The sequence below is a fragment of the Ammodytes marinus genome, assembly GCF_949987685.1.
Source record: "Ammodytes marinus genome assembly, chromosome: 15".
Taxonomy (NCBI): domain Eukaryota; kingdom Metazoa; phylum Chordata; class Actinopteri; order Uranoscopiformes; family Ammodytidae; genus Ammodytes; species Ammodytes marinus.
The window spans coordinates 5,827,082-5,844,230 of record NC_137219.1 but is presented as its reverse complement, the minus strand read 5'-3'; the positions used below and the strand labels follow the sequence as shown (position 1 = coordinate 5,844,230).

The window sequence follows — 17,149 nt, the reverse complement described above, 5'->3', positions numbered from 1 at the left end:
TTTATTTGAATATTAATCTAAATTTATAAAGTGCAAAGTACTGTTTAATGAATTTAAAGTATTAATTTGCAGCAGAGAAGAAGTGTAAAGTAACAATGAAAACACAAAAAGTAGCCTAGAGTAAATTGTTTTACATATAGCCTCAAAGATCTTTCCATGTAAATCTAAATAAATTAAATAAAAATTAACATCGTAAAAATTACGGTACACCTACTGATAATAAAAACAGTATTATGCATTTCCATTGCACCCTTTTTACCCCATGTACAAGCATAAGCCAGTATGATAAAAAAAGAAAAATAGACTACACTGGAGAAAAACTGTCTGATTTTGCTTTATTTTGAAAAGAGAATAATTCGACTTCCGATACCAATCATTGGCTCTAACTGTTGAAATTGACACATTTCTCAATTTTACACCCACAGTTCCCATAGGAACAGCTGGCTACACCTGCACCTCTAGACTAATGTACATTTTCACACTTTAAATGTTTAAAAAAAAAATTGCATTTCTCAGGTGTAAGGCCTCAGGTGAGACCCTCACACAGGCAGGCAAGGCAAGTTTATTTATATAGCACAGAAAAAGCAAAGAAAATACATCAAGTAGCCTACCAAGATTAGACAGCGTTTAAGACATCAATGTAGATTGGCTGGAATGAAAATTACATGAATGACAATATAGTTATTTTCTATACAGCCTATTTAACTTAATTACTCTTTCATAGTTTCAAATTAATTTAAAAATATTCGGGAATCTGTATTCATAAAACCAAATAGAATGTATTTTGAGGGAATCTTACCTACATCTGACATCATGTAGTAAACATCTCACTGACCTAAGTCGACATGTCTGACATCATTCCACATGACAGTAATCAGCAAACAGGGAATTCTTAACTGATGTGGCGTCCTGTCGCACTGAGACCAATTAATGCAGGATGGTGAAGTCACAGGAACGAAGGACTAAAGAGGGAATTAACGGAAACACTCGTGTCCCACTGGAGACTCTGTTACTTCAACACAATGTCATGAAAAATAAACCAGAGTCTGTTCAGTTTTTCTTGTTAACAGCGTTTTTTTATTACAAAAACAGCATACATTAAACATTTTGCGAAGGGAATGCAAAGATGTTAATAAAAACCTAGCATTTGTCCCTCATTTTGTCATTTTATTTTAAATTAAAAAAAAAATGTACAAAAGTGCTTACATGGTGCAAATAATGAGAAGTATAAGGGTCTATAAAAGAGGAAGCAGGTTTAAGAAAAAAAATGTACATTATATTCAACTTCTAAAAATGCAACAGAGCAGGAGAGATGCGGTTATATTACATAGCAGTTAAAAATAACCCAAAAACTGCTCAGGAACTGTTCACTATAGGTAGTTAATCAATCGTCCGTCACAGTCTGTAAATCAAACATACCCTATTACTGAACACGAGGTTAATAAATATTGCTTAAATAACCCACAATGCCTCATGGGTCTTCTGTTTAAACTGATACATTAGTTTGACTACAGAGCTCGTAAAAATCTCCTCTCCAGCCTAATAACGTTTCAGCGATTATGAGCGACATGTTACAGACACGATAAAATCTCCCATAGTTTGCTAATACAATCACAAAATTCTTGTGAATTTTTTTTAATGGCACTTTCTTTGTCAATAATACCTCTAGATAAGTTTGTTTGTAACTCAGTCCACAGTACAGAAAATGAGAAAATATGCTAAGTAACGATGTTCATTTGAGCTTTTTACCGATCGTTCCTCCACATTCTGGCTCAAATAAGTTTTCCTTTGCGGTTAACAATGATCGGAGCTGCGGTGAACATTTTTGCTGGTGTAAGGCTTTGACTCCAGACCGACCTGTCGTTCCCCTGATCTGTAACAAAAGACCGTTTTAAAAACCAAGATGTCTTCCCTTGACGCAGATCTTCAGGTGAAAGTCTAGAGTCTTTTTCTCCCAGAAAGCCGAGGCCTCTTCTCCGGTCTCCCACAGAGGCTCAGTAACTGTTCTCGTGACCTGCTAAGATGTAGAGGTTGCTCAGGGCCGTGGGGTTGTCCGTGGGTCGGCTCTCCAGAACCACCACCCTGCAGCACACACACACACACGTTAATCAGTCAATTAACCAAACTTGATTTATGTAGACATTTTCCTACACAGCAAAGGAAAGTTACAATGTCAAACTATTCCTTTAAATGACCATTTTACAAACCACGACAAAGCTTTTTGGTGTAATGCTTTTACCCCCTACCAACCATGTAGCAACTGCTTTAGCTAATTGTTTGATTTTTAAGTTGGTTTAATAGGTCAAGATGGAGCCCGCAGGTTGTCTGTGTTATCTTCTATTTGTGTCATCCTAACCTTGTGTCTAGTGTACATGAAATGAAACCAATGGTTGCCTGGAAACAGTGAAGTAATAGGGATTGTACATGTTTTCTAGTTTTGATCCAAAGAAACAAGTTTCTCTCCCACAATGAAAGATATGCCTCATTTTCACTGTGTGGATTGTTGCATTGACATTATATTAAAATGAAGGATAAAGACGGTAGTGAGAGCATCTTCAGATGCCGTGTGTTTCGTGGCTGTGACAGATGAGCAGGGAAGCTACTGTCCTTACTGTCCGATCAGTCAGATGAAATTACAGAGGCAGAGACACTCAAACCAGGCAGTGCCCCGCGGAGGTGAATAAAACATGGAGGGGGGGCTGGGAAGGGAGGCCTCCATCAGAAGTCACTGATGGGAGTGTGTGCGTGCGTGCACATGTGTAAGTGATCGACTTGGCAATTATATTTATTGTAATTTGCAATACTTCATCAACGTTAGTGGCAGCCGCCAGTCATTCATTTTCAATGTATGCTCGCTACGAAGCGGGGCGCCTGGAGCCTCGGCTGCAGGGAACACCACATGAGACTTAACTCAACTTTTTTGTACTTTGACATGGTCAGTTAATACTAGTACATGAACATTACGTTTATTCATCACGTTAGACTATATGAACCTTTTTGAATAAGTTAGACTTAGTTTAAATTGCAATGTGCACCCCTTTAAATTTTTCTACAAATATTACTGCATTTTAGGATACAATATTGATTTAGAATCTCACAAGACCAAGATGACATGCTAAAACGTAAGAGAGCAAAATGCATAGTTAAAAGTAATATTTGTATTGTAAATTTGTATTTTTACTGATATGATACTTTTTTTCCCTTCATCTACCAGCCACCCTGGCTAGTAAGCCAAAAAGTACATTTTGAGCCCTTGGAGCCGTATCTAAATCACACTGGTTGTGTCATTTGTGTGACACAACCAGTGTGTCATTTTTTATTCAAACTGAAGTCACATCTTGTCATTAACACTTCTTCCTTTCATTGTCAACAAATCAAAATCACCTGACAACATCAAATAACCTACCTGACATTCTGAGCTGCCTCTCCCTGACTCATCATCTCTGTCTCGCTGATCCACCTCTGCTTTTCTCTGATATGAAACAAATCATTTATGAACTTATGATCATATTGATCCAATGGTGTGTGAACATTTAACTGCCAGGCAGAGTCTGTATTTATTAGCTGACAGTTCGACATTAGCCTACCCTGCATAAGTTTATGTTAGATCAGTCAACTTTTGCCTAAGATCAACAGGTGTAGACCAGACTGTAACAAATAGACATACAATATGATAACCCTGAGCTGATTACCTGAACCAACTCACGTCTCCTTTCTTCCTTTACATCCTTGATGACATTAACCTCTGCTGCTGCTTCAGATCAGTGAGCTATTTTTAGACTGAGCAGGAGACGTTCCAGGTAGCGGCTACGTGCGTCTACTGCTGCTATCTGTTCGGTCATTCAGTGAGCCATTAGCCTGTGCACTTGAAGTTCGATTTTGAAAAGTAGCGGAGACATGTTGGAGACATGTCCCCTCTATCTTTCAAAATCCCGTTTGTGTTAGGTGCAGACAGAGATCATCTAGACACAGCAGGGGTAACGGCTCGGCGGGTGAGCGGGTAGTTTGGTGGTTTCCAGGTAATAGACACAACACAGAGACCTGAGGGAGGACGGCCGTAATCACCAAGGCCTGGTACTTTGTAGGTCAGTGGGCTCATAACATAGTGTTGATGAAAAGAGAGATGAACAAGTTATGCAAGTTGTTTTGGTTGTTTTTGTTGTGCGTTTTTGCCTCCCCCCCATTTTTCAAATGTCCCCTATGGAAATTACACCCTTGCATAAAACAATTACTGAATAGAATCGTATTTGAGAATAATTTATGGATGTATCTAAATAAAAAAAAGGGAGAGGGAGTGAACATTTAAGGATAAGATAAGTGGTGCATTCAGGGACAGTCAGGTTAACAGTAATTACAAAGTAAAATCTAAGAAGAGAATCAGATGAAGAGATTTAGCTGTAGTTAAGATGGAAATAGAGTGAGGAGGATGTAAGGTGCAGACAGAGATCATCTAGACACAGCAGGAGACGCGCGCTGTGGGCTCACGGCTCGTTTAGTGGTTTCCAGGTAATAGACACAACAAAGAGACCTGAGGAAGGACGGCCATAATCACCAGGGCCTGGTACTATGTAGGTCAGTGGGCTCATAACATAGTGTTGATGAAAAGAGAGATTAACAAGATATGCAAGTTGTTTTGGTTGTTTTTGTGGTGCGTTTGATCGCTCATCCGGCGCTGATGTCATTAAAGACGTAAATATCTCTGAACCAACCTGTCAGAGCCGAGGAGGCGGAATACTCTGCTTGGATCACAGATCTCCTGGGTCACCTGGGAAAGACAAAACCACAACAACTGAGTTAGACTTGCAACTGGGGTCTTTTTTAAACATCATAGTAAATACTGTTGGTGCTGTCCCTTACAACAGTTCAATCAATCTTAGGCTGGCTTCCTGTTTTCAGCAACCAGTTCAGGAGTAAAATAAGGCCTAATCCCTAAAGTGTTTGCCAAGCATTAGATACCAACTAGGTTAAGTAGAGGAGTGAAATAAAAATAATTTAGGTTTATTTTTATTTCCAAGTTAAAAAATCCAGCATATATTCAGTGAAAGAAAAAAAAAACATTTAACTGAAATGATAGGACTGGTGTGTTGCCAAAGAGTACTGATACAAACCTTTCATTACATCAAGAAAATATTATTAAATAATCTTAAACTGTCTAGTTTGAGTCTGTGTATTCAAAGACCAAAGACCTGTCAATCAATTTCATGGTGGGATAGTTCTCGTCCTGTGTGTTGATTTCCGATGGCAAGGCGACCTTTAACAACAAAATGTGTGTGTTCTTTTACCTGAATGTAGGTAACTGAGTGCTGCGTCTAGGGACTCTGTGTCACCCTGTGCGACCCTTGGAGCTTACCTGTCCTAGATACAAGATGTAGCCCGACACTTCACAGCGTAAAAAGACAAGGGCCCCTTCAACACACACACTCTCACGTGTTGACAGGTCATGAGAACTTGTCAACAGATGCGAGATAGTCTCCGTGTGACACCTGCTAGGTGTAAGTCCTTGGCCTAAGAAGAGATCTGATCTGTTTAAGCCTCAAGGAGAACAAAGTCTCGGGTGTTCAAAGGAGCACCCACTGCAGCAAAAGGCCTGAGCCGTCTGAATGCCTTCGCTTTTGAGAGGGATCATAACGAGACATTGGCTGAATTATTTAGCGCTGCTACCCGTTGTGTGGCAGGGTTGCGTTTATGATTGAGCATGCATTTTGCATGGCCTCTGACATTTTCAAAAATCCTCGGGCTGGGCACAGACTGCGTTCCACCCGAGTGCCACTGTGCCACGTCTGAGAGGGCAAAGCTTTCAAAAGGGCGGCCCCAATCGCTGTATCACTTTTCATGAAAACAGAATGCTTCACCTCCCCGCGATCTCTTGAACTTTTATTCTGCTGCCGAGCGCGTCTGGTGATGGGGTTAGCATTGAATCCCTCCGTGAAAGGCGGACAAATTCATTACCTCGCCCCAACACAAATACACTTTGTCTGGCTCCACCTGAGGGCTAATCTCCCGCGATCACCGACAGCATGTGGACACGCACATAAACGCAGAGCACTCAGGGGCTTTGTTCACAAGAGCCACAGGTGTTTGAGTTCATGTGTAAAACCAACACGCCTGTATTCAAAGAGTGACAACATTCACAGTTTCTACTCTGTAGTCACCCATAGAAATTGGTAATTTAGTATCAGCAAAAGCTTTAAAAAGTTGTAAAGACTGAAAACTGTACAAGCTTTGTCCTCCAAATTAATGGAATGCCCGGCAAGTATTTAAAAATATTTGTGTGTTACCTCTTGCTCGTAGAAACCTCAGTGTCTATCTCAAGTTGAAATAAAGGTCACCAATATATTTGACTACAGGGTAGAAAGTACTTCAGTATGAAAATGTGTATTTATTTTTTCTTTCTTCTCATCTACCAGCCAGCCTTAGCCAAAAAGTAAATTTTTAGCCCTGGGAGCCATATCTAAATCACGCTGGTTGTGTCATTATGCGTGTACTTTATTTTTAATTATTTTATTAACTTCTTGTCATGAACACTTCTTACTATCATTGTCAACAAATCAAAATCACCTGACAACAGCAAATAACCTACCTGCCACTCTGAGCTGTCTCTCCCTGCCTCATCCTCTCTGTCATGCAGCTCCACCTCATCTGCTCTCTGATATGACACAAATCGTTTATGAAATACTAAAGTATTTAAAAATTACTACTCTTCCTACTTTTGGTCAATTGAAAACAGTGATTTCTGTTTCTGAGTAGAAGCTGCTTCAGTATGAAAATGTGTATTTCAACATAAATCCTGCAATAAGCTTTAATAAGCTTTAAATTAGTTGGGTGTTTATGGGACGTTTTACCTCGTTAGACTTGAAGCTCTTTCCCTGCATGCCATGTTTCCAGAAGGCCAGGACACTGTCCTGAAGGCACACTGTCAGAAGAGAAGGGCAAGAGGTCGTGTGTCAGTTCACAAAGGTCAAGGTAGCCACTGAAACACTGCCAACGTCATTAAGAGGAACAATGCAATTCAGTTTAAAATAATTCCTTTTGTGAATGGAGTGAATGGGAACCTTGCTGGATATAAATCAAACCTTTTATGTACAGCGGTTAGTTTGCCAATATTTCCGATTATGGGTAGACATTTTAATGCATATGTTGCAAAGTCTCAAACAGTATAAAATGTACCTTTATTTCTCAACACAGACCGTAAATCAAAGACTAGACTAAAATCTTACCAACAGATCCGATGCAGAAATCAAAGCTGAGCTCAGACGCCAGCTTCTTGTTGGACTTCAGTCTACCCTGGAGATTCACAATCTTCAAATTTTCTGGGGAGAAAATAACAGGTTGTAATAACAATGTGGCAGAACATAAAAAGAGCGTTCACACCAAATGAAATGCGCGTGATGAAATCAGCATATTCACATAAGAGGTAATTGGTTTAGGCACGATGAAGCGGTTGATGCTATGAAGCGGTTTATGCGATGAAATCCCTATTATCGCGTTTGGTGTGAACGCACCTAAGACACTTAACATCTGGAATGGGACATCTGACAAAAGCTGTTAGTACAGAACATGGTGGAAGCTGATGAAAGGGATTGTGCTTACGGTCCAAACACACCAACACAGTGTCCCTCTCCAGCTGCGTGACATGGATAGCATCCACCTGCTGATGGGCCGCTGGAAGGAAAAGAACATTAATGACAATCCTGCTGTGACATCTGTGACAATGAACCAAGTTGAGAGCACAATTGTGAAACTTTTCTTTTGTTTTGTTTTTTTACGAATGGAGTTATTAGTTAAGTGTTATAACATATTAGTTATGTGCAGAAGAAGCATAGCTCAGTATTTGAGGTCTCATTTTGTGACAGTGAAGAGGAAGCCATGGCATCAAATGTGGATGCTGTACCAATCATGATACAAAGATGGGAGGCAAATTAATAGACAACTTTTTCAGTCATCCATCTCCACAAAAAACAATGTGTCTTAGTTGTGATTTCATGTATTTTTTTTCGTGTCAAGTGCATCATCATCCCATCTCTTCTTCCCCTAGTACCTTGTGCAATAACTCACTTAACAGAGCAACAATTTGATATATTTATAAGCACACATACAAAACACATATTGTATCTATATGCTGTTTGACTTTGTGGATGTCTGTATTTGTGTGCACTTTAAAAGGTGATGAATGAAAATAAAGGTTTTCTATTCTTTACATTTGGACTTACTAGTTCCCATCTCTGTGAACCAGGAAGAGCAGGAGTTGAGGTTGATGGTTTCAAAGCGGACCACCTGTCCCGACTCTGTTCCCTTGCTGATGGCCACACACACCAGAGGATACTCCTGCTCCGGGACCACCAGCATCTCAAACACCTTCAGAGGGCTGGGGAGCGGGAAGTCAAAGTGCTGCAATGGGGAGAGAAATACAAAACAGGGGGTTGGTGTAACACTAGTGATACTTTGCAATAGGTGAAAGAAGACATCAGTTTACAAAACGCTTATTTAAAAATCCCTGTAAATATGTACAACTTTCATATTTATTAAAGTTTTCTTTCAATCCACATATTTAAAAAAAAATAAAAAAATAAAGAGAATTTTTTGCCGTTTTTCACTTTTATTAGACTGTTTGGATAGACAAAAGGTGAAATAGGGCATAGAGTGGAATGACATGCAGAGAACGACCACGGACCGGATTAGAACCCGTGGTCCGCTGCTTCTGAGGGCTGAGCCTCTATTGGCAGGCGCTCTAACGCCTAAACCTTGAGTGCCCCTAAAATATTAACTACAGATGTGTTATTGAAAGAAAAAATATATAATACAACGTTGTAATAAAAACAGTAATATTTGAGATGAATAAATTCAACTGACCTTTATGAGCATAAACCTCTGCATGGGCTCATACCACTGCAACAGGACGATCCCAGACTGCAACGCTCCACACAGATACTTGTGGCCTGTATACGGGTTTCTCACTGTGAAAAAGAAAATACTGTCAACACGTGTAGCTAGACTGATCTATTTAGGTCATGTACAACAGTTCATATCAGGTGTATGTTTATAAAAAAAATAAAAAAGCAGAAAAAAACAAAAAAAACAATGCAGCAAGGTAGAGGGAAGCACGACCAGTAGAGAACTGTTCCTCGTGTATTGACAGAGATTAATCTGAAGGAAAGCTGAGTAAATAAAGAAGAGAGTGGTTGGGAGACAGAGGCTACTCACCAATGCAGCACTTGTGACAGCCCTTTGTATCGGGGATCTTAGTTGTCAAGGCGAATCTCCTGAGGAGAGAAAACAGTCAAGTTGTTGTGACCACGCAGTCTTAAAAGAGCTGATGACATGTAGAATCAAAGCCTGGTTCTCCATATTTGTTTCTACCATTGCAGTTGTTTGTCATGATGGTAGACAGTGATGAAGCGGAGCAACGTGCTTAAAGTTGAAAAAGCAGAGGTGTAATCTTAACACTAAAGTTACAGGAGAGTTGCTGGAGAGTGTGGTTAGATGTCATGTATGAGACACATTCGAATAACCCCAGAAATAAAGCTCTTACCTGGGTAAAATTTTGTCTGGGAAGCGGTGAGTCTGGAACTGAGCGGCCAGGCCGGGCTTCCTCAGCTGCTCAAACAGCCCGATGAGATTGTGGGAATACAGCTGGAAGGTTTTTCCTACAGTAGATTGCAGTAGATTTAATAATCCACTTTCGAGTGCAGTAATTAAAACAGACAAGTAACATTTCTTCACGGAAAAAAACTTTTGAAACATTATTCTTCCTTATTCAAATTCTGGAAGCAGCTTTAACATGTAGAAAGGTTAGATGTGGACAGGGGTAAAAAAACAGAGATGTGACGATGATGTGAAGCATGATTACCTTCTGATGAAGTCAGTTAGTAGAATATCAAATCAAGCCAGGCGAGAGCAGGATGGACAGTGTCCAAGGGAAGAGGAGAAGAGAGGAGAGGTTAAGTATACCAAGAGGCAAACTGCTGAAGGTAAAACTGAAAGTAGACCACGCACTTTGTAATCTCATCCTCAACTGTTAAACTGAGAAAAAAGGCTTTGGAGACAAGGAGAGCCCAACAGACAGTTTGGTTTCAAATGTCAACAAATTGCACGTCTGTTTAATTATATGAAAAATTGCACTTGTTCCTGCGTAAACTACAAAGACTGATATATAAAAAGGAACCTATGTAATGTATTAATGACTTATGGAGGAGGAATGGGATTACAAAAAGAATATACTTGTTCCCACTCGTTTTCAGATATGTAATCCAAATGATCAAGAGTTTGACAATCTAGGAGGACTGCGTTGAGCTTTTAATTTGTGTATTATTGCTGTTTTCTGTATGGCCCTTTTTGCAAGTCCAAAATGAATTTAATGAAATCAAAATCAATATATCAGAGCGATTCTTAAGCAGAAAAACGGGCTGTAAATCTAGATGTGTCACTCATGAGTCACTGTGCTCTTACAAAGGCTCTCTGATGGCAAACAAAAGAAACAGTTATTTTAGGGCTGCAGATATGGAGTGGCTGTGTTGCCTTCAGGGACAGCTAGATAACACAGGACAAAGATGCAGCAGGTTATGACAGTTGCCAGTGAAGCAGGACGCTGTGATAAGTCCATCACTTACCAGATAGAGACATCAGGTTGTTGTTGATAATGTACAGCCATGTGCACTTTCTCGGGAACAACTAAATAGGGGATGAAACAAATATGGGACAATCACAATATAGTTTGACGTTGTTTGTCAAAAGGAGGGAGTGGGAAGGGAATATCAATTTGGAGGGTGTCGTCTTTTTTTCTTAGTATTGATGCTTTTGGTTTAATAAAGGCTAAATGCTCGTTCACTTTCTATTATTTTCCTATGATACACTGCTGACTTTCTGCCTTGGAAATGCAGCTTTAACCTTCTAGCACAGTATAATGTATGTATAGCCTCAGGTTGACAACCAAGATCCTTTTGACCAGATTCTGAAGTCAGTCGGTGGCAGCGCTTTAAATTATTTATTGGAGCTCACGTTAGCTCGATTAGCTAGCTATGTTTATTTAATGATTGACAAGTGTAGCAACAGTAGAATTTGTTTTATTTCAAATGAACTGTAGCTGCTGTTACCTGTTCCATTGCGGCTTCATGCAGCTCATTAAGATTCAGCGTATAGATGCCATCCTCCGACCCAAAGATTAAGTACTGATCTAAAAGGAAAAAATAAGAAATTATTATTATTATTTTTTTTTAAACTGTTGATTCTGTGTGTTTGTGTATCGCGCTTGTTGCATGATGCTGTACCTTTGGTGTCTGGATGAATCCATGACGTGGCACAGTTGATCTTCAGTGGACAGCCATCAAAGACTTTGGAGAAACAGGCTCCCATCTGAAATGAAAAAAAAGGAACATTGCTCAGTTAGAACAGGCCGCCTCTGGCTCAGTGAAGCATGAGAACGTCAGCCAGGGTTTAATGAGCTGGAGCTAGAGCTGAAGAAACCACAAAGGAGAAAGCTCTGTGGACCCCAAATATCTACAGAATGTACAGCAGCAAGCTCAGAATAAGAGTTTAATAACAGTGTCCATGAAACTAGGCCAGAAGGGAAGAGATTGTGAGGGACAATGCAGATGATTTTACTTACCAGTACTTTGGGAGTGGGCGGCAGACCATTAATAGCTGGTTTCTAAGGAAGAGGAAAGAAAAATATGTATGAAGACATAGAACGCTGAAAAAGCAACAACAATCATCTTCAATGTAGCAGCTTAATTTAGCTCCAGCCTCAACAATGAACCAAACACAAAACATCATTGTCTGTTCTCTATTGTGTGGTCTGTCAAAGATAATCAAAATTTCAACATGTGCGGGTGCCAAATTTCCTTCTTTAACTGCTAGTGTTTGGATCCGAGGAGGGAAAAACGTCATATTTGAGGTTTCGCTGCAAAGGCTGTTGGAGACACACCACATATAAAATACAGGCTCTTAGACCCAAGATGACATTTTCACCCTATGACCCGATCAAAGTACAAATTGCAACGTAATTGCAACGTTGTGGAATATATCTTCAGACTTACAGGGAATTCCTTTTTCTCCTTCCGGTGCTGTTGGTTGGGTGGCGGCTTGGGACTGCCTTCATTCAGACTGTCATCCGAATCATCTGTCATGAGAGAGGGGGCGGATTGAAATTGAGTTTGGAGCATAACCATTATTCAAACTGGCAAACATGGAGAATCAAACTCATTAACATCAGGCTCCCTTACCTTTACATTTAGATTTACTGAGAGCTTGTAAAAAATAAAATTAGTGCTTATTTAGAGACTTGTTTGACTTAAGAAGACAGACATTCATTGAGAGGAATATGAACAGGATATTGCACAGACAGACATACTGCTACGTCCATCCGTTAATATACTGTCAGTCATGTATTTTTCTGCTCATTGATCCAAGTTTTCATTTGAGACATTGGCTTCCATGTTTTCCATACCAGACAAAAAATGATATGTGTTTCATAAACAAATGTTGCCACTACTTTACTGTGAGATAGGAAATGGAATGGGGCTCCTTCCATCAAATCATTGAATAGTCTACTATTCAGACGCTACTCACCAGGATCGGAGGCGTGAGACAGCAGTCCGGGGCTGCTGACGCTGACAGAGAGGAAGTCAGGAGAGGAGCTCTCCACCTTGATGCCCTGCTCCGGCGTGCTCTGTCTGCGCACCGCCTGGCTCGCTCCGTTCTCCGAGTTAGGAAACCTCTTCACCGTCAGAGAGCGCTCGTCGTTAAGGCCGGGCTCCTCCGACGAGCTGTTTAACCGTGGCTGAAAGGAGGAAAAGGAAAGAGGCTTAAACTATTTGGTGTAACTTCAACACTTGTTATAGTTTTCAAATTGCAAAAATCCATACACTTAAAAATATTTTCTAATTTTGGGTATCACCTTTGGGGGCAGAGGAGGCGGAACCCCTGGCTTGAGTGTTGACCTGGAATAGAGGTAGTATTGTTTTTTAGAAATATGCACACAACAGAAATGAAAGTTTTTACTTCTATTTTGAAATCTGAATGTATAGTTGACACATCACTCACAGCTCCACTTCTTCAAAGGCATCTTCAAGGTGGGTCATGTGTCCTCTGCAGGAAACAAACATGGTAAATGATCAGTGTGGAAAATAAGACTCACCAGAGCTCAGAGGGAATGTTAATGGTACAAATGTTTATGAAACATCCATCCTTAGAGATGGAGAGAGTGTGACTATGGAGGAAAACGGGGGGGATATCTCTTCTAAATAAAGAAACTCATGAGATGGGCACCACACAAAAAATACATTTCTGGTGCTGAATTAAAAAATAAGTATTTTTTGTCTTTCTAAACTTCAAACAAACATCTTTGGAGGACGTTGGTTTGGAAAATTAGGACCAAATGACAAGGTCTGCATACAACCTTCAGTAACTTCTGTTACATAAAAACATAAAACTAGACTCCTATCCAAGTGATGCAACAAAGTTCTTTGGATAGCGCAAAATACTCATAGTTTGGACCTACAGCTATTATCAAACCACACATGGTGAATGAAGGGAAGGTGATTTGTGGACATGGCGGGGGCTAAACCTGATGGCGAAAAATGCTGGGCGAGGGGTGGAGTGGATGTCTACAGCATACACAGTGTTAGTGTTACCGTTGGAACAATTCGTCCTCAACGCTTTTGAGAAGGCTCCTTCGATGTGACAAGACGAGAGAGAGAGAGAGAGAGAGGGATAGAGAGAGGGACCAACAGCCCCAAAAAAAGGAGGACAGAGAGAGGTGGAAGAAGAACGTACAAGTGAGAAGGAGCTTATAGGCCAAAGCAACATTTTAAACTGCAGATGGGGAGAGGGATTTCATGCACAGACATAGGTTAGCTCCAGTGAATACGCAGGTTAAAGTGAGAGACAGTGAGGAGTGTCCATAAGAAAATGTATTTAAAGTGAGTTTAAACATTAAAAGATGTCAGATTACGGAACATAACGACTGCATGTTGTTAAGAACAAGACGTGTCAAGTCTTTTCATCACGTTTGTTACTCTAACCTACTAATATCATATATCTCTGCTATCTCTGCTTTTTGTGTATTTCTAATATCAAACTAGTAAATAATACAGCAACAAAACTTTAACCACATATTCATTTCCTTTCTGTGGAAGACTGGGCCAGGTAAAGAGATAGAGAGAGAGCAAAAGGGAGAATGTGGCAGATAGATAGGAGCAGTTCCCGTGACAACAGTTTCCATGGATTACCTGGGTGTTATTCCTCCCTCTGCAAAGGGACTCCAGGGGGAAGGGAAGTCATTATCTTTACTCGCATCCTGTGGAAAGCCACACAAAAGTAGAATTAAAAAAGAAAAACCCGCATTTTGAAAATAAATTGTTTGTACGTTTTCTTTCTCTACATTCACTTAAAATGATCCGTTTAGAAACATAAATAGTATGTATAACTACTAAATAAAATGAATATGATAATCACCAATTCAGAATGAGCCTCAGTTTCCTTCCTGAGTGGAGGTTCAAACTGGACCTTGTCGACTGAAAAAGAAGAAATTGTGTAAAGTTTGTTTTGCATTTTTTATTATCTTGCACACACCTTTGGCACTAGAGGGCATCAGTTCCCAACACTTCAATACAGACATAGCCTTGAGAGTAGAATGCTTTTGCATAAGTACTGGGGGCATAGGAAAACACTCTTTAGTCCATTCTTTACATAAAACAAATCAAAAATAAATCACATCTAAGATACAAGATATCAACCGATAGCAGACCCAACTGCTTCCATCACAGTGCTTCTGCCAAGACACCTTCATTGATTTATCATGCTTCTCTGTGAACGTCTGGTCTGGAGTGTTAAGACCAGTTGGCCACCAAAGACAAACACAGATTGCTCTGGACAATAACCAGATCGGTTCACTTTGAGGAAATATTGGTAAGAGAGAGCAGGAATGACTAATAAATCGTGGAACAGATTGCTCTTAGTTTAGGTTTGAAGGTCACATTCTTTCAAACTGTTGATCCCATAGAGGAGGTCGGTTTAGTGTCCAGTATAAACACGGTGTGATCCTGCTGTAATTATGAAGGCGAAAGAAATGAACCGACGTGCCAATAAATACTCTGACACAATCAGCTTCTCATTAACAAAAGAAACTTTGTTTTCAATTCACAGACTTGTTTTTCCAGTGTGCTTTTCTGCTGGAGGTATGCTGATAATGTGGAGGTTTAAAAGACAGATAACAGCGAGTAGGTGAGTGACTAACAGACTTGGGAACCACACAGCATGACATTTGACGAAGTCCATGAGTCAGGTGAGATGAGAAAGTCACACTTCACTTCCTTGTTAGTATCCGATTAGTCATTTGCAATGTCATTTGATGTCAAACGGGAAGCAGCATGACACAATGTCCGATTGATTCAACTGTATTTAAGCTACAGTAACAGTAAGGAGCCGCCCCATGCAAAGGGAACTCACCTTATTAGTGCCACTTCAGTCTCACACACAATGTTCTATTATGTGCTACACAACATTATCCTATTTCTCAGGAAGTCTTAGGAGTGAGCTGGGGAACAAACACACACACCGTCTCACTACACTGTCACTGACCTGCGTCCCCCCTGTGGCCCTCAGTGAAGCTAGGACTTGAGCATGGCCCTCCTTGGTCTGTCCCATTGTTTGCTTCATGTAGAAGGAAAAGTCAAACGTGATTGTGAGAAATATGGATAAAAAACTAAACAGGAAGTGCATGTGGGACAGTACGAACAAGCACGAAAAACACAATGAAGCACAGACAGTATCACTTAACAATAAATATGACAAACGTCCAACAAAGACACATTTCTCACCACTGACAACATCAACCCAATACGATGAAATGAGAAACAGTCACACTACTGACACCACAAGCGAGCACACCACAACGTTAAACTTTATCAACAACAACTGACGACGACACACACACACACACACACACACACACACACACACACACACACACACACACACACACACACACACACACACACACACACACACACACACACACACACACACACACACACACACACACACACACACACACACACACACACACACACACACACACACACACACACACAAACTTCACTGAAGGGTTGCAGGATAATACATCAGTACACAATCTATGAAGCTGCTTCCTCTGCCACATTCAGCACCAACAATTGTTGACTGAAAACCAAATTCCTTAAGAAATCTTTATGACATCTTCAGACAAGCTATATCACGTTATCCATTGAGGGGATAAAATAGAGGGCCAGTTACATGTTAACAGACTACACAGAAGCATCATGGACTCTACAACACGCTACATCCACGTTCTCTTCCGTGAATCCCCGGGCTATTTTTATACACACTACCACATGCTGTGGGGCTGGAAAAGTGCCAGCCAGTGCTGCAGGATTAGGGGGATGACCCGCAGACAAGCCGTCCGACTTCTATCGACCTATACAGCCCGGCTGGCGGACATGCTAACCAATGACAGGGCTGTTTCATGGCAAAAGGGGGGTTGGGCTTTTTTTTTGTGTGTTCACCTACAGTTTATCTCTGAGCGTGTCCTCTCAGCGCGGGCGTGTTTGTTGGTGGAGCGGATGGTGTGTCTGACTGCAGAGACGGGCTGAAACAAAGAGAGAAAAAGAGATTCGAAAGATAAGGAAATAGTTTTTGACAGTGGAAGCAGCACTTCACAGTGGATGAAGCGTTGCCAAGTTATATAACACCGCCGCTGCATTGCCCTGAGTCATTTGAAAAAATAAATAATAACCAAACTTGAATGTCGAGTTAAAGGTGCACTATGCAGTTTCAAGGGAGGGGGATGTGGTTACATTTGCAGAGTCTGTTTACAGTTTACTCGACATGCAATTGAACAATTCTATCATCAATCCAAATCAAAATAATTTTGAGACACCTGGAATCAAACATAAGACTAAAATATGAATGGATAACAATACTGTGTGCCCTGCTGCTGTAAACACCAACAGTGAAACAGTGACTTTTAGTGTAGGTTCTAACTTCAAACAGTGTCCCAAGGATCCAATTTTCCTGTGAGTAAAGTTAGTTTATTCAGAGAATATATCATAGAAAATGTTGACTTGTCTGAGACAACCAAACTTACAAAATGCACCTTTAAAGCAGAACTGAAAGC

At 40.4% G+C, this 17,149-nt stretch overlaps 1 protein-coding gene across 7 annotated transcripts in view; it reads right to left on the bottom strand.

Annotated features, from left to right (window-relative positions):
* Positions 1–1,061: 1,061 nt before the first annotated feature.
* The window catches only part of map4k5 (mitogen-activated protein kinase kinase kinase kinase 5), a 31,903-nt gene continuing 15,815 nt past the window's right edge, over positions 1,062–17,149 (bottom strand). For 2 of the 7 annotated variants that reach the window (XM_080042655.1, XM_080042654.1), the window contains exons 14-35: positions 16,543–16,621; positions 15,577–15,648; positions 14,452–14,510; positions 14,226–14,293; positions 13,039–13,083; positions 12,893–12,935; positions 12,565–12,775; positions 12,033–12,115; positions 11,603–11,644; positions 11,265–11,349; positions 11,091–11,170; positions 10,608–10,668; positions 9,530–9,644; positions 9,202–9,260; positions 8,851–8,954; positions 8,199–8,388; positions 7,591–7,662; positions 7,218–7,310; positions 6,843–6,913; positions 6,581–6,646; positions 4,710–4,765; positions 1,062–2,082 (exon numbers count right to left, since the gene is read on the bottom strand). In XM_080042655.1, coding sequence (XP_079898781.1) covers positions 1,995–2,082; positions 4,710–4,765; positions 6,581–6,646; positions 6,843–6,913; positions 7,218–7,310; positions 7,591–7,662; positions 8,199–8,388; positions 8,851–8,954; positions 9,202–9,260; positions 9,530–9,644; positions 10,608–10,668; positions 11,091–11,170; positions 11,265–11,349; positions 11,603–11,644; positions 12,033–12,115; positions 12,565–12,775; positions 12,893–12,935; positions 13,039–13,083; positions 14,226–14,293; positions 14,452–14,510; positions 15,577–15,648; positions 16,543–16,621 — 1,842 coding nt within the window. In that variant the 3' untranslated portion in view covers positions 1,062–1,994. The remainder of the gene's footprint in view (positions 2,083–4,709; positions 4,766–6,580; positions 6,647–6,842; positions 6,914–7,217; positions 7,311–7,590; positions 7,663–8,198; positions 8,389–8,850; positions 8,955–9,201; positions 9,261–9,529; positions 9,645–10,607; positions 10,669–11,090; positions 11,171–11,264; positions 11,350–11,602; positions 11,645–12,032; positions 12,116–12,564; positions 12,776–12,892; positions 12,936–13,038; positions 13,084–14,225; positions 14,294–14,451; positions 14,511–15,576; positions 15,649–16,542; positions 16,622–17,149) is intronic. The other 5 variants (XM_080042656.1, XM_080042657.1, XM_080042659.1 and 2 more) reach the window with 5 other exon arrangements.